Below are 22,400 nucleotides of genomic sequence, written 5' to 3' on the forward strand. Positions count from 1 at the left end.
TACTTTCACGCAGAAAGAGGAGTCTGTCTACCAACTGTATCGCTGTGGATCTTGTTCGTGTACATCGAAGCTGCCATAAGGTTCAAAGATCTGAAGAACTTTCACGTAGACCTGTGTCGACCCTTTGCTGCTCACTGGTAAACGCCACAGTAGAGGCTTTTGTCAATGCCCGAATAGTAAAGAAAGTCATGATAAAATAGCACATGCTTTGATATTTCGTGACATCCTTATATTTAAAGTTGACTTTGTGTTCCTCTCCACCTCCCAGTATCGGCTATCCAGTGGTCACTCTGGGTTTCGGCTTTAAGAGCTACGTCAGCTACAAGATGCGACTGAGGAAACAGAAGGAGGTGCAGAAGGAGAACGAGTTCTACATGCAGCTTCTACTGCAGGCTTTACCGCCAGAGCAACAGATGCTGCAGAGACAGGAGAGGGAGGCAGAGGAGGGTGAGACAAACAAACAAACACACACACACATGAAACACACAACTTATTACAATATCAGCAGCACACTCATGTATAAGGGGAACAAAGAGGACAGGTGGTTCGCTAACTTCTAACACATGACCTTGTGGTTGGTCTGCTTTGCAAATAAACACAGAACCAGACCTAGACTTTTCAGAGTAGTTTTTCTACTCTAGAGTTTTACCGCCAGCTTGCAAAACGTCAGAAACTACTCAAACCAAATGCTCAAATGCATGTTCATTTTTACTGCGCCAAACAGTTTAGGCGTAAAAGCATCCCAATAATATTTCTGTCTATTGTTTAGTAAACAGAACGCAGAAAATATTCCTCGAAAAGCCTGCTGATCAGCTTTGACTAGCTCACAAAGGCTATCTTTCAATCTGTCAATCTGGGAACATGTATGTCTATGGTCTTGCATGTTCCCAGATTGCTTTTGGAATTAGTTTTATTTGTGTTTGTATGTGTCTTTTAACGCTGCCAACATGTGCTCTCCTCCAGCTGCTTTGGCTAAAGGGATCTCCGAGGTAGAACCCGCCGTTGTATCCCAGAACGGAGCACCTCCTGGAAAGAAAAGCACTCCAGTCCCTCTACCAGAACTGGAGTACAGGGAAAAAGGGAAGGACAGTACCGCCAAAGAGCGCGAGGGCAAAAAACAAAACGCGATTGGAATCAATAACAACAGTATTATGCACGCACTGGACTCCAAACTGCAGGAGGCAGAGTATATAGAGAACTACGTCGGGCCAAAGAGACTGAATAACGACCTGGCAGGAGAGAGCACACACGCCGACGGCAACGCCCACTCGGCTTCAAAAGAGGAAACGTCAGGGGCGGGGAAGAACTACAAAAATGCCAGCGGAGGCGGGGAAACATTTCCAACTCGTCACCGAGGAATCACAGTTCTTCAAACGGCAGCGTCCCGCCGGGTTCCTCCACCGGTAAGAATGAGAAGAAGCAGAAGGGGGCCGGGAAGGGGCAGAAGGATCCGGTGGAGAACTGCATCCCCAACAACCAGCTGGGCAAGCCGGACGCTCTCGTAAGGTAGGACACAGTCGTATTGTTTTTGAATGATAAACTCTTGCTGTCACCACCTTATATACTATAAAGGAGTAATTGTCTCTATACTGGGCTAGTTACAGGACACGTTTTTGCCTTTTGATGATCTCTCTACCTCCTTTTTTTCTTCCCTGACAGGCTGGAGCAGGATGTGAAGCGTCTGAAGGCCGATCTTCAGGCCAACAGGCAGTTGGAGTCGGAGCTGCGGAGTCAGCTCTCCTCTCTGAGCAGCCAGGACCGCAGCCTACGCTCTGAACTGGGCCAGCTCCGCCAGGACAACGAGCTGCTGCAGAACAAGTGAGTGCATGTGAGGTGTGCTCTCAGAGTATATAGTATTCACCTAAACTCTAACAGCAATCATACTTAAGCTGTTACGCAGTAAGTATATTTTTTTAGACGGCACGTTAAGGTGGGCCGCTGGTTTGTTAAGGACTGTGTGATGGTCCAGTACTGGGTTTTAAAATCCTTTCAAGCCAAGCTCCCTACAAATACATCAAACTAGAGCACTTTTCCTGTATTTTTAGCTCCATTATGTTTTCCTTGATGTAGAGACAGAGTGCCATGCTCACCCAAACAAAACTACACCCACCATAGGGCCTGGAAAGCTGTAGCTAGTTAAAAATATCAGATTTCAACATAGTCAAAGGATACTTTTAGAACCCTATGTCTACCAGGGGAACAGTTTATAACTAAAAGGATGATGGGATGGTACAAGGTAGCTGTTAGTAAGCTACTGTACTTAGCTGAGGCACTAGAACATAATGCAGCATAGCTTTCTGATTCATCCACATTCCACTATGACACAAGTTGCATAAAATACTTAACTTACAGAAATATAGTTAGCCTAAAACTTGCATAAGGACAAAATGCTTGCTGCAAATGTAACGTTGGGCATACTGAGGGTCAGGATCCCAGTTTATCCCATTTCCTCAGTTTTACGCCAGTTGGGCAGCTTATAAAAACATAGCTCCGGGTTCTTCACCTTGTTGGGAGTTTATCCCACCACACAGCAGCTTTAAGGCATGTGTTGCTAGCAGAGGAAAGTGACAAGGAGGCAGCATCACACAATACAAGTTCAATGCAGAGAGATGAAATGTTTTCCCTCCAGTGTGGGCGGGACTTAATTACATCTGTCTCTGTGCCAGCCTGAGTTGGCCATAGCTTGTGGCCAATTGTTCTTAAAGAAGTCAGTCAAATTCACAGCGTTTGTTTCTAAAAACACAAGTACAACACTTGAATGCCCTCAAGGAAAAACTGTTGAGGTTATTTAGTACGTGTATGAACACATGTTTAAAGGCAGCATCTCCGAACTCAACTGACTGCACTGAATCACCTGACAAATCATTTGTCACCAGTTGAGCTTCCATCTTCCTGAAAAGCTTTGTGACGGACCACAACTCCACATTTCATCTCAAAGTGCAAACTGTGTGTTCATCTTACGATCCAGCCCGGTTGACCATGTTTCCCCTCCACGTTGTAGGCTCCACAGTGCCGTCCAGGCCAAGCAGAAGGATAAGCAGACCATCTCCCAGCTGGAGAAGAGGCTGAAGGCCGAGCAGGAGGCTCGCGCCCTCGCCGAGAAACAGCTGGCCGAGGAGAGGAAGAGGAAGAAGATGGAGGAGGCCACTGCTGCCAGAGCCGTGGCCTTAGCTGCTGCCACCAGGTACTCCAGCCCAACTCATCAAGATGAACTTCTACTAATTGAACAGATTGAATCAGCACATATCATAGAGACATATTTGCCGTCTTCCACTATTAAAAGTGTCCTTTTTCTCTTCCTGCTCAACAGAGTGGAGTCGACTGACTCTCTGCGTGGTCGGATCAGAGAGCTGGAGAACGAGTGTAAGAAGCTCAGCATGGACTTGAAACTTAAGGAGGAGCAGATTCGGGATCTGGAGGGAAAGTGTCAGGTGAGTTTTCTGATAATATGAGGCTGGATGGTAAAAATACGTGATTGTAATTGGGAATAGGCTCTGATTAACAGGCTGCTGCTGTACTTGAAACAACAACAGCTGGTGATCACTTTACTAAAATGAAGTGCTATTTTAGCTTTGGTAATTGATGTAATTAAATAAATAGACCCCCAGTGCCTTCTGATGCATCAAGCATTTAGCTCCGTTTAGAAAGTAAGGCAGTTTAGTCGCTTATAATCATTTTTGATAAGTTTAAAACAGGGGTCTCCATCCTTTTCCGAGCTACTGGTAGTTCGCAAGTGTCTGCTAGTTGGTGTACCTGGTGTAAAATGTACACTTTCAGTACATGCTTTTGTAGCGTCATCTCATCTTCATCTCATTTCCCTTTCCTGCCGCACACAGGAGCTGCGGAAGTATAAAGAGAACGAGAAGGACACAGAGGTGTTGATGTCAGCGCTGTCGGCCATGCAGGAGAAGACCCAGCACCTGGAGAACAGCCTGAGCGCTGAGACCCGGATCAAACTGGACCTCTTCTCTGCACTGGGGGATGCCAAGAGACAGCTGGAGATAGCACAAGGTAGGGATGAAGCGTATGACTCTTAAATACCATTGTTTAGTAAACGTTATCAATTTAGATGCTCCAGTGTCTGTCGATTTGTGTTCAAGACTCACCTTTGTTTGCAAAATGATCTAATAAGCAAGACCTGCTAGTGATGAGTAGCAGTCAGCTGCTCAAATATATTGAAGTTGGAAGCCTCCATCCTTGTATGATGATGGAAAGTATAGGTCTGTTATTAAAGGGGGACTTCTGTGTTTTCAACCTGGAACCATGTTTTTGTGTCTTAGTGACTAATGGGTACAACAATTTTTAAAATAGGTCCAGTATTGAGGGAGAACGCTGCCAAAGTAAGCTGCTTTACATGCCGTAACGCAGTCGCTCGGGGCAACTCGTTCTCATGTGTCAGTCTACATATCCATCCATGACATTGAAAATCTTTTAAACAACACTAAGCTACGCCTTCTGCATTGGCACTCTCTCCAACTCCCACACGCGTGTCCGCTGTTGTCAAAAACAAACACTTTAAGTGGACGTAAAATTGGTGTTGAGGACTTGCACAGCGTTTAATATTTGACCAGTTTCAACATGGGAAATAGAGTCCAGATTGAAAAATACTTAAGTTACCCTTTAACAATATTTCTGCCTTTTTTTACATTAAATCAATAACCATACAGTGGTAGCAGCCCCTTTTAACATTTCTGGGCCAATTAGCCCGGTATAGGCAACAATTCAAATCAGTAATCAGGACTACTTCATGAAAATAATCACATTTTTTAAAGATTTTTATATTGTTGTGATAAAGAAAATCGATCTTTCAGGATTGTTGTTTGCTGAAATGACCAAAAACAAGCATTCCTGTCTTTTGTCATTACAAATGTGCCATTATCATGATAAATATCCATATTGTGATATAAAAATCATATAAACCATGATAGAGGATTTTACCCATATTGCCCACCCCTATGCCAACATGTAAGAAGGACTCCGTTTACTCCCTTCAGCAGGAGATGTATAATTTATCCTAGCGCTGTCAGGGATTCAATTTGCAAGGGACAAAAACATCCCCATTCTCATTCCTCAACACGGTGGTACGAATGTCTTTTTGTCCTTCGTCTCTTCCAGGCCAGATCCACCAGAGGGAGCAGGAGATCGCGGAGCTGAAGCAGAAGATCGCCGAGGTGATGGCGGTGATGCCCAGCCTGTCCTACTCCTCTGACGGCAACAACCTCAGCCCCGTCACCCCGCACTACTCCTCCAAGTTCATGGACAATAGTCCCTCCTCCCTGGACCCCAACGCCTCGGTCTACCAGCCCCTCAAAAAGTGACTCTGACAGCCACACTTTGGGTCAGACAGAACTTTGTCTCTTTCTTTACTTTGGCGAAGCTCTCCGCTCCGGTTTGGGTTATTTTTGAGTTTACCAGCCTCCCCCCCCCCCCGACAGTTCTTTGCACTCTAATATACCACATACAGACACAAAGCCCTCCATACATATATGTGTTTTTGGCTCCTTTTTATTTGGTTCTATTATGAGAACTATTATTTTGAGAGGGTTGTGTACAATCTTGACTTTTTTGGTTTGTTTGTTTGTTTGAGTTTTGGGATTTAGCCATTAGACAGCGTGATCTTTTTGAAGGGGGAGAAAGGAACACACAATTTGTTGGTCAAAATGTCTACCGAAGAGCCGTCATGCTTTGCTTCATGTCAGTCTTCTTTTGGCGTTAGTAACCCCCCCCCTACCCCCCAGCCATATTTACTTCTGAAGTGAACTGACACACAGGCGTTTAATTAAAAAGAAACAATCGGCTTTAACGATGGTTTATAATAAGACAGAAGAAGAAGAAGTTGGTGTGAGTCTGAAACTCACCTGTAAAGTAAAGCCCAGTGAGAGATACATGAATGTAAAAACTATTCATGTTTTTGTTTTCACCGTTTACTTAAATCAGTGTTTGTTTCGTAATGTTTTAAGTTCAGTTTACGACAAATGTACATTTCTTCTAAAATAGTGAAATTGAACGGAAAAAAGTTAGCTGTGTTCTTCAGATATTCCAATAAGATTCATCCTCTCGATGTTGGAATGGTGAAGTTTCCGAGGTTATCTGTTAGTTGATGAAGCAGATGTTCTGTCCTAAAAAAACAAACCAAGAAAAACTCCATTGCTAGATTTGACCAGGCACTGCCAAAATGTTACCGTTCACCTGTTTTGCTGCAGACTCCTCTCCTTTCCCTCCTGGACCAAATTAGATCCTGTTAGGCCATATTGTTCACCTGATTTAATGATGTCGAGGTAACCGGTCGTTACCGTTATTTGCAGATTTTACAGTGCCTTGCAGTTTCTCCTTTTCAAGATGCAGAAACCACATTATTTGCAATTCTGGGATCAAAAAGCATCAAGCTTCAAAGTTGTGTTTCTCTCTCTATATATATATTTCTAGCTCTGGTTTGTTTTCATTCAACCTGATCCTTTCAATTCAGTATTCAAAGGCTAAAACAATCCAATCTTTGTTGATCACAATGTTACAGACTTAAAAAGGGAAAAACTTAACACTGGACATGGTACACGTCATTTCATAGTGACAGAGTCTCGGTACGCCAAACACCAACCAAACTGATTGTCTATTATCATGCCCTAGAGTTGGCATTTAGTTGTTTACAACAATGTACATTAACTTACTGAGGAATGTTTTCTTTGTTTATTTCGGTTCTTAAGTGCCAAGTGTTGATGTTCCGTTGCCCATCCATACTTCGATTTGTAGCTAGCATAATTTTAGCAGAAGAGTGCTGTTATATTATTACTTTGTTGTCATTAGAACATATTCAGATGGTGTTGTGTTTACAAGGTTCTGGGCTGATCATGGCGAAGCAGCAGGTGGTCAGTTGGACCGATTGTGTTACTCACATTTATTTATTTGTTAGAGACTTTGATTGAGTGACACCTCCTTGATATTTCCCATCATATTCAGTTGATTTCCTATATTTTCTACCAGGGAGGATTCTGTGAATGTGATGTGTTGGGGTTAAAGGTCACTACCCCCTCTGAACCATTTTGACCATGTTGTGCTGTCATGTTGCCTACCTGGGAAAAAAAGTATTATTTGTGGTGGCTCGCTCTGGTGTTGTGAATTCAGTTTACAAGTTGCTTTTATGAGTTTGTGTAGAAGGAAGAGCAGGAAGTTTAAAAAAAAAAAAAAAAAAAAAAAAAGTGCTTTGTTTTATCTTTTCATTGTTCCACCATGTTTGTTTTCTTTACTCAAAAGTGATGGTGGCTGTGTCACTCTTTTCACTTTGGCCATCACTATTAAAGAAAGTCTTGCTGGTGGCAATGCAAGCTGTTCAGTATATGTGTGCGTGTCCTGATCTGTGTGTCTGGTTTTCCTTTTTATGAAACTTACAAGAGGCCACACTTTTGTCCCAAATCACCCACAATATGATGGCAGTGTGGCCCATAACTGTTTGGGATGTCAAAACAAAGAAACGTCAAGTCAGAGGACAAATCTAAAATTGTTTTGTGAGAGAAAAAATTAGCATAACGCCTAAATGACACATTTTCTAAAGTAAGAAATTGTATTTATTTTCATGCAGCCAACAAATCATAAATGTTTGAATCATTCAGTTGAGTTAGATTAATATTGTTAATACCTTCTTTCTAAAAATACATCACTCTACCAGTGTTTAAAATCAGAAAATATGTGGTTGGCCCTGTGGTTTGATGATGCCTTCAGGTGCTCCTTGTAAATCCCTATTTCTCAGTAGGAAATTCATCAACAAGTTACATTCAGTTGCTTCAAGGCAGTCAAAACAACCAAATATACTTTTTTTTTTTTAATAGAAATCCTGAGAGCACAGAGCTGTTTGTGTACTTTTTTCATTTCTGTGTCGTAATGAGCAGAAATAAATGTAAAGTAAATATTTTTTAGATGCAAGCTGCTCAGTTCCAGGAAGATAATGCTATGCAAGCTCTATTAACACAGTGGTATGGCATCTCAATTATTCAGAGAGAAAATAGAAGCATTTTACAAAACAAATTAAAATAAAACAAATATATATATTTTGTTGTTTTGTAAGTTAGTGATGGAGCTTTCATGGCTGCAAATACCTAAACCCCACATATCAACAGCTGTGCCGCATTCAAGTGTAATGAAACAAAAGTGTTGTGAAGTAATTGTCAAAAAAGTGCAACAGCATAAACATTTGTTCAATGTGCTCATAAACAATATTATTATTATATTCCTTTATTGATCCCCATGGGGGAAATTCAAGTGTTGCAGCAGCTCAACTACACAGACAATAAATACACATACTATACAACTACACAGACAATAAATACACATACTATACAACTACACAGACAATAAATACACATACTATACAACTACACAGACAATAAATACACATACTATACAACTACACAGACACAGACAATAAATACACATACTATACAACAAAATAAAGATAGAACAGGAATATGAAGATTAAAAACCCAGTATAATTTAAGTTTTATAGACTTACTACTTTCTGAGCTGACTTTAATACACAATTGTAAAAAGCACACACATAGGAACTGAACAACATAAACTCATTTGTCCTACTGGTTTTGCCTTTCTTGGACCATCTGAACTTTTACAGGTCTCTGATGTCCCATTTTACCCAAATGCAGCAAGCCTTCCCCCTGTGGGCTGGTTCACGTGTGCAGACCTCGTAAATAGCAGTATTTCTGACAGCCCTGGAAGGCACCACAAGTCCATCCTCCCCATCAGCAGTCCGGTCAACAACATTTCTCCTGCAGGACTCTCCGGCACAAAAAAAAACTTCACCGACTCTTTGCAGTTCAAACACCCCGACATGGATGCACTCAAGTCGGCTGGGAGAGCCATCATCCGGAGCCCGAGCATGGTGAAGCAGTCCTGGACAGCCGGCAGACACAAAAGTAGGAAATGGTTGTTAATTGGTTGTTGAACTTTTGCTACATTGTTTCATTTTCACTGTGCAGAAGTTGACTTTTTTGGGTTTTTTTGTTTGTTTGATGTTATTGTTTGGTTCATTCTAATTAGAATAAAGTAACAAAGTGATTTTTTTTGTTCCTGTTTTAAGGAAAACATGTTTTCCTGCTTTTTTTTTGGTTTGTTTTTTGTTTATTGCATGGAGGTTGAGTCAGTCTGTTTGTTTGCAATGCGGTTACATCTTGTTTTGAGGAATTTTGCGGAAATGCATGTTATTTTTAAACCCAGGCAGTAAAAAAAAAAAAAAAAAAAAAAAAGTAGATCACAGCACCAACAAAAAGGAATGTATTTATTTATTTTATCTTATGGGATACTTAAATCCCATGTTTTAACCCTTTCATGCATAAAGCTATTCAAATGTTGTTTTTCTTGTACAGTACCAGTCAAAAGTTTGGACACACTTTCTCATTCAATGGCTTTTTTTTTATTTTTATTTTTTTCTACATTGTAGATTAATATTGAAGACATCCAAACTATGAAGGAACACATATGGAATTATGTGGTAAACAAACAAATGCTCAACAAACCAGAATATGTTTTATATTTTACATTCTTCAAAGTAGTCGAATGAGAAGGTGTGTCCAAACTTTTGACTGGTACTGTATATGAATGGGGTTTGATGGCATAGTTGCACATCAGCCACTACAGTGAGTGTAGTGTAGTGGCTGATGTGCAACTATGCCATCAAAACCCATGCGTATACAAGAAAACAACATTTGAATAGCTGTCCACTGTAGTGACCTCTATGCATGAAAGGGTTAAAAAAAAAAATAGACACATAGAGCAGATTTTTTGCATTTGTTGATAATCCCAATCTCCTTTTCCCTCCACACCACCAGAGGAAGTGCAGAGGTCATCAAGGTCAGCATACACAGTGATTTGTGTGCCTTGCTCAAGGGCCCTTCAGCGGGTCAGCAGCTTGCCCACACTGCAACATTAACATGAAACTCTTATGAGGCACTCGGGTGCCCATTGTGGAAACTCAAGGGGGCCACTTTGTAAGCTAAATCTCACTTGATCCCGGCTGTAAAGTTCTGGGTGGCTTAAGGGGGGGCCTAAAAGCTCCCCTCGCCCCGTAACCAAGACGACAAGCCAGGAATGCTGCGAGTCAGTCAGTGCACGGCATTCGAGCTCAAGCCGGCCTATTTTAAATTCCATCAGAGGGGACGTTTGTAAAATATGTGATCATTAGAACATATTGGGTGGATTATGGGAATATTCCCCTGTTGCTATGTAACCAAAGGAGCTCACCTGGAGGAGCAGCAGTGCCTCAGGAATTTGAGATGCACTCCTGCAATACAGACGGACTTCTTGCCAGCACATTTTTTCGTGTTAATGGATGAGGGCCCAGATGTTAGTGTTTTTACTATCGGAGCCTGCGGTCACATGGGGCAACCTGCTTCTTTTTGTAATTGTGATCAATCTGCTTTTTTAAATGCAGTTACATTTCTCTCGGGTGTTTACGCGAGGCCCTTAGTCTTACAATTAGTGACCTTTTAAAAGCTTCCTGTAAACGCAGCAGTAAGTGACCCGCTTGTTCTAGAAGTGGTGTGTTGTAGTATAGATTACCAGGTCTTCTCTAGACTGCAGGGCACGCATTCCTCACCAGCGCTGACCCATATGGCCCAAGCAAGACTTCACCCAGTCCTACGGGACATGGTCATCAGCATCATCATCCCACATTTGTTATCTTTTTACAGACACACACTCGCACATGAGATATCAGGTGAATGCAGTTAACCTTTTTGCACAGATTTTTTCCATTAACAGGGTCTCCTATAGGCGTATTAGCCTCTCAACCTAGCATTAGCTGCATACTGTGAGTGAGTTTGCATTGAGGAGAAACCTATTCAGCCGCATTGAGACTGCACCTTTTTTTTAAATGGTAAAGGCCTCCCTGTTCCTTATCCACTTCCTGCTCTTACTGCACTGGTTTGGTCGCCCTAGACGACCCACATCGGCACACTGCCAGAGTCCAGATCCAGCAAGAGGAAAAAGGCTTTCTCTCTATACAGGGACCTTCTCAAATGGGACCATGTGATTATGCCAACACACAGTCGTGGTCAGTTTGGCAGATCACTGCCAGGACGGTGACATTTCTATCTGATCATGGAGTAGTTATTTCACCGAAGCATGGCTCTTGCTCTGTAGTTCGCTCTTTTGTTTCCCCTTTTCTATTTGAAATGGTACTATCCCACTATCAGTCAGGGCTGTGCAATGATTCAATATGATCATTTATTGTCTTTCATTGGAATCGTATTGTGATTAAATCTTAGATGTTTCGATACTCAATTACGTCGTCAAAATTGATGATAACAAGCACATGCTTAATTTCTCAGAAAATGTGATCAAACTCTATTAAATCAAACTTTTTTTACTCAATCTGATTGCTTCCTCATTGTGTGCATACAGGTAGCCATGGTCAGTGTATAGCTGGAAATGTGTTTTTTCTCTCTAAATTTACTTTAAACTTCTTTTTTTGTTGCTTTTTGCGCTTGAATTCTCAGTTAAATGAGAAAATACTCAGTACTTTTGATTTGTCAAGCATTTCATTCACACAAAAATAGGCTTCACCATGTGCTTATTTCATGTATATGCTATATTGTGATAGAAGAAATCAACTTTTAAGGCAACCAAAAATGTAACAATTAGCTTCCGTGAAGTGTAAACACTGTAAAGTGCAGATATATGCTGGATGTGTCTGCACTCCATTATGACGAGGATGGATCTGTTGAGTGAATACTTGTGTTGTTGAGATTTATGTCTGCTTGAAGGGCCTCTCAAAATCAAATTGTACAAACACAATGGCTCTGTAGCTGCCATAATATGAGATAAACTGATTTAGACGGTAAACGGTTTAGAGCTGTGGTTTTTATTGCTTGGCAGATTATCTTTTATTGACATTTTCGTTGTTTTTTGGGTCAAATCCCGATCCAGCTAACAGTTGACAAAACATGATCCATTGAGAGGAACAAGTTGTCCCAAGTTGTCAAGATTGAAATAAAAGAAAACACAAAATGCATCACAAGTTGCAATGAGAATGCTGTTGAACCAAGTCATTTATGTGGAAAATCTTATCTAATGTTAGATGTTTATGAACCTTCTAGTTCTTCTAAGTCAGGTGACTTGGTCAGTCTGATTTGCATTGTACCAGTTATGGAAGTTTGTCTTTATTTGGCCCATCAACACTACAGCCTGATGAGTTGACTTGAGGCTAAATGCCTCTGAGATGTTTGCTTAACTTTGCAGCTGCAGAGACTTCCAGACCAACACCTTATCCCTTTATAGGTCTCCAGCACATCAACTCAGATGGATTTGGATTCTTTGAAACCTGTGTGGATGTAAATCTGTGGAGCTAAAAGAAAAGTTAAATGGGGGGGGCAGAAGTTTCTTTTTTTGTTTTTAAAAGGTTATTTGGTTCTGTAGAGGTCCTAAGTTTTAGGGCCACAGTTGGTGGTTTCCACAGTGATTCAGTGTTTGGTTTAGAGGCACAAATCAGCCGGGGTGTGAATTGCCTGTCAGTTGGACCCTTTTTTTGCATCAGCACATTGTTCAACAAAGTTTTTTTCCTTTTGATACGTGGAACGGATATTCCTCCATTAGTGTTGGATTTGATGGATGACTAAGGAGCGGGGTGGTTGTTGTTTTAGTTTTCTTTCTTCCTCCGTCTCCCCCTCTGTCGTCCAAGAAACCTCCCCCCCTCACCCTGCCATCAGAACAACTCTTATTAAACTCCTCACACTGACAGATGGTGAGGTGGACGTGTATTCACAGCGGAGTCGGCTGTTTGTTACTCGGCCTCAGCTCACGCGTGAACACAGCTGTTTCCTTTCAGGTGTCGATGACCTTTGATCACGAGGTCGTCTAGTTCTCTGGCTGAGCGGTGCCTGGTACTGAACCTACACTGCTGCCCTTTTCTCAGGCATATAGACCGATCAGGGCTGTCCTTTTTCTATTGTGATGGTTTGGATCTCGACCCTAGTTAGTCCACAATAGTGAGAGGATTTTACTGAGGGGTCTAAACCTGCAATGAAACCTCTCAAGTAGCTGTAATCTGTCGGTTTTGTTCGAAGTGGACTAGGATTTCTTTATTTTAAGGTTTTATTAGTCACCTTTTTTAATTGCTGAATGACTTATTTCAAGAAATTTGTGAAACACAAGGTTTAAAAGTGTTTCTTTTTTGTATAATTCTTGGTGAAGAAACCTTTACAGATCGGTTGATTACCTCAACACATGTTCTTAGTTTGAAGACAGCACTAGTTAGAAGAATTAAGTTGTTTTGGGTTTAAATGGAAAGTTTTTTTTGTTTTCTTGTTTTTATTTTTATAATTGTGATTAAAATATGAGAGATAAGAATATATAAAGTATGATAAATAAGTAATCAAACAGTAAAGGAATATTAAATAAGTAAAACTAACAAAAGATAAGCTATAATCGGACTGAATAATTAAGTTCACATTTTTGAAATATGAAATGTTGATATTGCACAGAGCTATACACTGATATTGATGTTGCGCATTAATGAATGTATGAGTAATTTGCCAGTTTTCTGGTATGTGCGTGGTCCTGGGTAACCTCAACCTAAAAACCAAATATGTACTGTTAATCTCATTTGGGTCTATTTATGGTTTTGGCAGGAAATGTCAACTGAACATTTGGTACAAGTAAACCTTTTCACATTTAACAAGTGTTTTGCCAATTCGCCACTTACAGCCATAATGAAAGCCAGAAGGTAGATATTAGAGTTTGAGCCGAAAACATTGGATTTGATCTTTCCTACATTAGCCTTGTCCTGATGTCCCTCGAGGCTTTCACAGTAGAGCGCAGAAGGACATATTGTATGTGTGAAGATGGAAGTTTGAGTATGAATCAGTGTCATCCTAAAATGATTCATAACATAGTTTTTTGAATGGAAGGTTTTTACTTAGTGGTGTAAATGTTTCATCATGTTTTTTGGCCTGAAAATGATATTTAATATTTCATAAAACAAGTCCCGACCCTTAAAATAATCATGTTTTCAGCTGCAGTCCTCCTTCATGTACAGTGTGTGGAAACATGTGTCTGGACGAGTGTGCGGTATGCGCCACAATCCCAGAGGGAGCTAAAATGCTGGGAGGATGGATTTCTAGGTAATGGGGATGTTTTTCTGCCGTTGCCTCCCCTCTTCTCCCCCTCCTTTCTTTCTCTGAGGAAATCTCTGTAAACACAGTGAGAGGGGTCAGGGCCGGCACACCGCATACAGATAGCAACTGTTCCTTCACCGGTTACAGTTTTACACAGTAAACATATCTGTGTGCGTGCTTTACGATTCTTTGAACACAAACATTGAGACAGTATTCCAGAGGGACACGTGTGGTCTAGTTTGGGAGAGATCTGTTAGGTTTCCTCTTATCACGGGATGTCAGAGTCCGTGTATACGTGCTCCTAACTCTTTGCCGTTTCATGGTCGATCGATATATGTTGTTTTGGAGTTGAAATATTTACTTTACATAAAACCGTACCTCTGACCTAGATACCCTGTTTTGACTCTCCACTTCAGGGAGCGAGCAGATTAAATGTCTCAACTTTAAGTTCAGCATAGACTATTTACATTTCCTCTGATTTGTGTTTTTTTTTTCACAGAGCTTGAGGAATCAGGCTCTTTGAAATTATTTATTTTGGAAGATGAAGTGAAAAGGGGGAAGGCAGGCGAGTCATAGCATATGTGAAACCGTTACCAGCGGATATTTGATGTTTTTAACTTGATGCATGGGTGCAACACCAACAGTTTTACTAGTGAATTTATTGATGCAATTTTCTCATATTTTCTTTTTTTTTTTTTTTTTTAATGTTTTTTTTATTTTCTTTTTATATATATAGAGCTCCCAGAGAACTGGACAGACACACGGGAGACCATCGTTGAGGGCATGACCTTTAACCTCCGTCACCTCGGCATGACACTGGTGGACCAGCCCAAGGGAGAGGACCTGTCAGCTGCAGCAGTAAAGAGGATCGTGGCCACGGTGAGAGCTGCAGTAGTGATGTCATCCAGGAAGTCATGCAATCAACTGGATAACTGCTTCCTTAATTACTAATTACATCTAAAAGTACAGAACATGCTGTGATTTTCTTGAAAACATTTAGCCTTGTTGAACCACGGTCTCTAGGAAATATTTTTCCAGAACAGCTTGTATTAACCAGTTGTTTATGTTTGATAGGGTCTGTCTACCCTTTTTTTCCTCAGTTTTCTCTACTACTATAATTATTATTGTTTTACTTTTTTTTAATTATCATAATACATTTTATTTCCTTTTCGTTCCTTCTCTCACCCCATTGGTTAAGCACTTAGTAAGAAAGCATACATGTGGCAGGATGGAGAACACAAGTAATGACACTGATGGCTTGTAATGTAAATACCTGCAATTAAGTAAGAAAAAAAAAAAAAACATCTATCACATTTAAAAGTTCATCCAGTGGCTTTTCATAAGTTGAATAAGACTCAGCTTATAGAATTTCCTAACTCAAAAAGGGTTGGGCCATTTTTCAGTTAAGGTTAAAGACATTTCCATCCAAATTTAGTGCAGATTTTCACACAAGTTCTTGGAATTTGGCCAAAGAGAATGCAGCTGATGTTTCTAATTCTCCAGCCGGCTGCAATTGAAGAGGACTCGAAAATGACACATAATTAAAGGAGCTAAAAGCTTAAGAGTCCTTTCAGGTTGTCAGACAGGTCAGATGTTTTTGTCTGCCACAATTTGAGTTAAAACTTTATGTCACAGTCTCTGTGTACGGGATTCACTCGCAAAGTCTGTTTCAATGGCATTTTGTCGCATTTTGCTTTTATCGATACGATTTTTTTATTTACTTAAAAACAGGTGGATGGAAACACACTGAACATTTTACATCATTAAGATATGGTGTGTTTTTGCCGGCATGAGAGTCGGATACCTTAAATTTCCACTCTACTTTGAGTATTTTCTACATTGAAAATCAAAATGCTTTAAAGCCTTTTGTATGTTCCGAACACACTAGCATGCTTTTAAACAAACGTCTCTTTTTATCAATCGTTTCTGTAACAGGCTAAAGCCAGTGGGAAGAAGCCTCAGAAGGTTGCTCTCAAGGTTTCCCCTCAGGGAATCGTCCTGAACGACAGCTCGACCAACAAACTCCTGGAAAATGTCTCCATATACAGGTATGTTGGGAGCAGAACAGGTGTTTCAGATTAATGTTTAACCATGTTGTTGCTCTTCTCAGCCCCTAAGTGCTAATTAACAACCTGACAAGACCATTGCCATGTAGTTGATCTTGTACACGGCTTAACCTGTGATCTCTCCTCGACCTCCGTGGTGTGCTGTTCCTCTCACCTGTCACCTCCGGCCTGCAGAATATCCTACTGCACGGTGGACAAACTGCATGATAAAGTGTTTGCTTATATCGCTCAAAACACCCTCAATGGGACCCTGGAGTGCCACGCCTACCTCTGCTCCAAGAGGAAAGTGGTGAGTAGTTTGAGCACGAAATCAGTGTTTCATGATTAATGTATGATGAATACAGATTTAGATTTAGTGCAGTGATTTATTTTTTTTAAACTCCCTCAGCATCAGATTGCTTTGAGTTTGAGGGGGGTGTAAACCTCTCCTCATGGTTGGGTTGGTTATCTTATCTAGCTTTAGTTTCACTTCCTGAGTTCCTGAGTTAAAAACCTGCCACACCCGGCATCCCGAGTGCTTTTCATTCATTTTGAGACATCATTTCTCCTGTAAATAGCTCCTCTTTCTCATCATCCAGTCTTAAGAAGAAACCCTAGAAGTCTCGCTCTCCAAACCGTCTGTCATCTTCCTGTGCTCCTGTGTGGGGCACTTTTCCTCTCATCTTACATGCTTCCTCACTCGTCCCCTTCTCTCTCAGATAATGATAATACCCTACTTCCTTCATACTAGCTTCTCTCTTGTCCTGCTGATGGAGACGGTGGTGATGAACTCTTTGTCCTGGTCTCTAACAGATCTTCAGTCCCAGCGATGACTACTTTGACATGACTATTGACCTTGCTGTCATTTTGATGTATATTAAATATATCTGCTTTCTGATTAAAATACATTCTCCATCTGTTTAAGTAGCCCAAGGTCTAGTCTTCAAGAATGACAAGCTTGACCAAAACGTATAGGTTACCTTAAGTAAAAGCACAGCAAGTAACTAGTCTATATCTGCAGACCAGATATGACTACAGAATAATGGTCAACAGTACTTAACGATTATATTGTCACTTTGAATTTATATGACAAATGTAGGAACAATTCACACAATCAAATGTCTCCATTCCAAAATGTATCTTGACTTGAAATAGAAGACATTATTAAAAATCATGCCTATCATCATTCTTCTACATGAAGAAAAAAATAATAATCAGGTTGCACTGCCTCCCCATAGTGCTCATAGTGGCTTTTGCTCGATTCCAGTAACCTCAGAGAAAAACAACCAATCAGAGCAGAGGAGTCTAACGCCAAGGAGGAACAGGAAGATTACTTTTTCACAGATTATCTGTATCAAGTACTTCTGTCAGGATTTGGTGACTGTTGGACCAAATGTGACAAAAAAGTATTTTTATAAAGTTACCAACTGCAGCTTTAACTGAGTTTCACTGAGGTTGGTAAACAGTGATGTCCTCTTTTTTTTGGGGGGCTGATCTTTAACAAAGTGTTATTTTCTGTTCTCCAGGCTCAGGCGGTGGCTTTGACAGTAGCCCAGGCCTTCACAGTAGCTTTTGAACTCTGGCAAGTGGCCAAAGAAGGTAGGCACCAAACTCATCACACTTCAAGTTCTGGAAATGACCTACGCCATCTGCAACACACACACACGCACACACACACACACGCACACACACACACAAGCACTGTCTCTGTGGGAGTTGTTTTATCAGCGTCTGAGACTGTTTGTGTTTGTACTGACTCAGCTTTGAGGCTCCAAGGACGCTGATATCTGCTGTAAGATTACAATTATCACGTTTTTCTCTTCTCTCCTCTAGAGAAAGGGAAAAGAGTGAAGTCCGGTTCGGCCGGAGAGGCCAGCAGTAGTTCCCATTCGGAGAGATCGAACAGCGTGGGGAGCCTGAAAGGAACAGGTGAAAACGAAGCCCGTGTGTGAGGCACATCGATAGTGTGTCTGTTTTCATTTCTTGAGTTCTTGTGCAGCTCCTCCAGTTTGAAACTGAGCCTAACAAGTTGATAACTATAATAGTGAATTTAATTTATATAGCACACTTTAAAAGGCAGATCAATCTCAAGGTTCTTCACATAACGGATTTATGACGTTCAAAATAGGATAGATAAGATTTATAGACAAAATATTATAGAGACCCAATTTTTTATCTAATGCGTCCGGACATTTTTATTTATCTTTCAAATGATGTTGTCTTATTTGCTGATGTTTGATGGGGACACAGGGACAAAAGGGACATAATAATGAGATTTAAATCTTAAATACCTACAAATAATCAAATCCATCACACACAAACATAAAAAACAAGACAAAATATGCAAACATCTACAATATGGACATAAATAACCTCAAAATTGCAGCAAGTTATCCCAATACAGACCCAAAGCCAGTAGCTACCTGCCATCTCTACCTACAACCGCATGACTCCAGAAAATATACAAAGAATAAGATAAAATAAATATGAAATGAAAGTGCAAATATTATCGTACCTCCACCCCCTCTCTACTTAAAATAAACTATGAGGATCAACATTTTTAATTTAGGTGAAGGGACTTTCCTCTGGTGTCACCCTTAGGCCAGATTCTTTTGTGGTTAAAAAGGGTTGTTTTTGATTCATATAGTGAGCATTACAGCCTGACGGACATTATGCTGTCATGGGAGTTGACTTTAAGTCTCTTTAACATATATTTTACCTTCAGTAAACAAAAAGTACCTGTGTGCAAACAACAACTAATGAGTTGTCCTTCCCTCACCTCTCATGTAGATGTTGCCACGGACAACCTGCTGGACATTGACGACGGTGTGAATGTGGTCGTGGAGGCCAACGGGAATGTAGAGGAGCATCAGCTGGATAACCACAGACCCTCTGAGACCAACAATAACCCTGCATGTGTAAGATCCTCCTCTCCTCCTATGACTCTGTGTTACAACCTGTAGACAAGTGAGGCGGATGCGTCTCAACTAAAGTTTCTTTAAACTTGTGTTTGATAGTTGGATCTCAAGTTTTCTGTGTTTCAAATTGATTTGTCTTGAAATATCTGAAAGGGACAGTTCACCCTAAAATCAATAATACACATTTTTCCTCTTACATGTAGTGCTAATTATCAATCTGTATTGTTTTGGTGTGAGTTTCCTAGTTCTGGGAAATGGGGAAACTTACTCAAAACGTTCGGCTTGTGGCGCTAGAAGTGCCAAAAAATGAATTAGAAAAACTTAAATGCAATGTCTCTTTCTATTCAAGAGAAGGCAGATATCTTTATCTATTGATAAATTGCTCTACTGGTAAGATAAAAAATATATATTTTGGGTTGAACTGTCCCTTTTTAAGTGTATGTCTAAATACAGTTGACAATAACATGAGAGTTCTTCGCTCTAACTACAACCATTACCACATATTTCTATCATATTCACTGGGAGAATATTAAGATTCTTCTTCCTCTTCCAGGAAATGGAAGATGGTTTGGATGAAGCCTTTTCAAGGTGAGATATGTCTTTAATAGTTTTATTATTTTACTATTTAATTAAATGAATCCTAGTTGATTCTCTCTGCTGCCTGTCTTGATAAACTACCCCATCCTCAATCTCTGCCTGGTCACTTCCTTCTATGTTCTGTAAGCTGCTCTTGTGCTGCTTTGCGTTACAGTGCCACTTACTGATGATTCTTGTGTACTGCAGAATACAAATCCTCCTGATTTTTATTTTTATTTTACGGGAAAATAATCTGAAAGCCAAACTTTAAAAACTGTCCTCAATCTACTGTGTGTTTGTGTCTCCAGCTGTGCTCTGGACAGCTATGGTTCATGTCCAGGTAAAGTAGAGAACCCCTGTCAGCTGTTACAAGCCTTACTTAGTGTAGTAGTCCTAATCACTAACCGAAACATAACACATTCCATTCTACCACCGCCAAACCCAATAATACCACAACAACAGGTCAGTCATGTTATCAGTAGCTTCCTGTGTCCTTTATCTCCTCCCAGATGGAATAATCATCGACTGGGCTCAGAAAGGAAAGCTGATTGAAACTAGTATCGTCCCTTCCCATCTCATATCACCAAAAATTGCCTTTTTCCCCCCTATGATAACCCTCTTTATAGTCAGTTTGTCTTTCAATGAATACCCTGAATCAGTGGGAGTAATGTGACTCCACTACACACTGAAGGCTTTGTTGTGCAATTATCCTGTCAGTGGTCGCTGGTGTGAAAGTGCAGCAGAGAGTCACTTGAGCCTGGTGACAGATAAAACAATGTTGATCCCGTGGTTAGAGTGAGCTGAATGTCTTGAAGTAATCCTGTTGACCTCCGGCCGGACTTTGCATATATTTATTATCCCAGAGAGAAAAGGCAGTGTGCAGCCAAACTGAGGGATCTTAATTAGAAGAGATTGAGGCTTTCATTACACAAAGTGTCTGTGAGGCTGAGCTGCATTCCACTTATTACTAGACCAAAACTTTAAAAGGGAGAAACTAAAGCCTGAAGTGAAAAAGAAAAGCGATTTGAAATAGAAGTATTAGTTAATATTTAGTGTTATTTACACACAAAAAAAACAGTCAAACTGATCTACACTGTGATCTAGAAAGCTAGTTAACCAGCTTCCTGAACTTTTGTTGTATTTCTATTTATTTTTCCTGCCTCATCTGCAGCTAGTGTGACAAAGAAAAGTTAGAAAAAGTTTATTTTAATAAGTCTGTGCAGAATATTTGAAAATTCCTATTTTCTAGAGGAAGTTTTTATTTTCTTTGGAAGATTTTGCTGTTGCTCAGTGTAACACATTTTCATTTACAGCACTTAGGCTATTTTTAAATCTTGAAAGCACCCAGGAGACCGAGGTTTGTGTGTGTTTATGAGAAGCCTATTTTTCACACTTAGTTGACTTATTGTTTTTAAGTATTTTTACTTTTTCAGTCACAGTTTGGTAAGCTTTAGGGTCTGGTGCAAATATCATTACTAGCTTCTGAAACCTAGTTGCTAATAACAAAAAATTGCGTTTTACTTGTTTTACTTTTTCATCCATTCATCTTCTTTCCCCCCCCTCTGTCTCCTCAGACTGGCAGTGTCGCGTACTAACCCCCAGGTCTTGGACATTGGGGTGACGCCCCAAGACTGGCTCACTGAACCCGACCTGGACACCGCCAACGGAAACACTCCCAACGACCTCAGTCCATTCGGGGACGACATCTTCGGCTTCTGACCACCAACTGCAAGAGAGAGAGAGAGACGACAACAACAGAGAGTGGGGAGGGGGTGTTTCTAAGTCTTCCTATGAATTAACAAGGCATCACTGTGTATTTAAGACGAGGCTGCAGTAAGTCCATGAGGGAATAAGTGTAGAGTTGTGAGGTAACGTTTGGCCTCCTCAGCTTGTTGTTGCACTCTTCACATGGACAATTCTTCCCTTCTTTGTGGAAACAACACAGACTGCTGCCCTGCACACCAAAGCAATAATATCATCCTTTAAAGGTTCCTTCATCTGTCCTGTTATTACACCACAAACATCCTTACAAACTTATGGCACCTTTTTGTTGTCCTTTGCATCATACTCTGTGTGTTTTGTATATGTGTGTAGTTATAATTTATAGATTTATAATTATTTTTGTATGGATGAAGAGTAGGATTTAATTCAGACTGATGTACAGACTGTATCAACAGGCCTTAATAACAGCGGGACAATCAGCCACACTTTATCTTTATGTTTCAGAGGATTTGACCTTCCACCACCTTGGATGTTAACTGTTGTTTTACGTCTAAATATGTGAAAATCAAGCTAGTTGTTGTATTTATATGAACCCTTTTCATAGCAGTGGCTCCTTCGGGATATGTTGTTACAGGCAGTGTTTTTTTTCCACTGCAGTGTTAACGGCGCTCTCTTGAATGAAGCCCAGATGTGTTCAACGTTATCGGATTCCTTTGTGGCTATTTCATGTACATTGTAATCTACCGGCATTATACAGAATTAAAATATATTCATGAATAAGAAATCTGCTCTTCTGGTGTATTAATGTAATTTATTAGCAAGACAAGATTCACATACAAGTGTGAGGTTCAAAGTTCATTTCCAGTTTTATTCAATTTTAGTCAATTCAGTAGCTTTTGTGGACCTTTTGATTATTGCCAAGAATTAACTTTTAAGAGGATGCACCCCAGTAAAAACACATAAATTCACCAATAGTTATCATTAGATGAAGCCTTATTTTAACATAACATTTCAGAAAATATATA

General features: G+C 40.4%; 2 protein-coding genes across 2 annotated transcripts in view; both read left to right on the forward strand.

Moving 5' to 3' along the window:
- The window catches only part of maco1a (macoilin 1a), a 7,942-nt gene extending 1,810 nt beyond the window's left edge, over positions 1 to 6,132 (forward strand). Inside the window, 9 exon segments of the mRNA XM_054605815.1 lie at positions 14 to 137; positions 269 to 447; positions 964 to 1,326; positions 1,329 to 1,506; positions 1,660 to 1,818; positions 3,002 to 3,184; positions 3,311 to 3,431; positions 3,837 to 4,011; positions 5,116 to 6,132. Coding sequence (XP_054461790.1) covers positions 14 to 137; positions 269 to 447; positions 964 to 1,326; positions 1,329 to 1,506; positions 1,660 to 1,818; positions 3,002 to 3,184; positions 3,311 to 3,431; positions 3,837 to 4,011; positions 5,116 to 5,318 — 1,685 coding nt within the window. The 3' untranslated portion in view covers positions 5,319 to 6,132.
- Positions 6,133 to 8,662: 2,530 nt separating this feature from the next.
- On the forward strand, positions 8,663 to 22,144 carry ldlrap1a (low density lipoprotein receptor adaptor protein 1a). The gene is made up of 9 exons (XM_054606106.1): positions 8,663 to 8,918; positions 14,851 to 14,993; positions 16,050 to 16,162; positions 16,355 to 16,469; positions 17,686 to 17,758; positions 17,993 to 18,088; positions 18,950 to 19,077; positions 19,631 to 19,665; positions 21,228 to 22,144. The coding sequence occupies exons 1-9, from the start codon at positions 8,834 to 8,836 to the stop codon at positions 21,370 to 21,372; spliced, it is 933 nt and encodes a 310-aa protein (XP_054462081.1). The 5' UTR covers positions 8,663 to 8,833; the 3' UTR covers positions 21,373 to 22,144.
- The last annotated feature ends 256 nt before the right edge of the window (positions 22,145 to 22,400 follow it).

Source organism: Anoplopoma fimbria, chromosome 10 (assembly GCF_027596085.1).
Source record: "Anoplopoma fimbria isolate UVic2021 breed Golden Eagle Sablefish chromosome 10, Afim_UVic_2022, whole genome shotgun sequence".
NCBI classification, from domain to species: Eukaryota; Metazoa; Chordata; class Actinopteri; order Perciformes; family Anoplopomatidae; genus Anoplopoma; species Anoplopoma fimbria.

Coding starts and splice junctions, on each gene's coding strand:
- ldlrap1a (XM_054606106.1), top strand. CDS start 8,834: ATGGATGCACTCAAGTCGGCTGGGAGAGCCATCATCCGGAGCCCGAGC. Junction 16,163..16,354: donor GAAAATGTCTCCATATACAG/GTATGTTGGGAG, acceptor TCCGGCCTGCAG/AATATCCTACTGCACGGTGG. Junction 17,759..17,992: donor CTGGCAAGTGGCCAAAGAAG/GTAGGCACCAAA, acceptor TCTCTCCTCTAG/AGAAAGGGAAAAGAGTGAAG.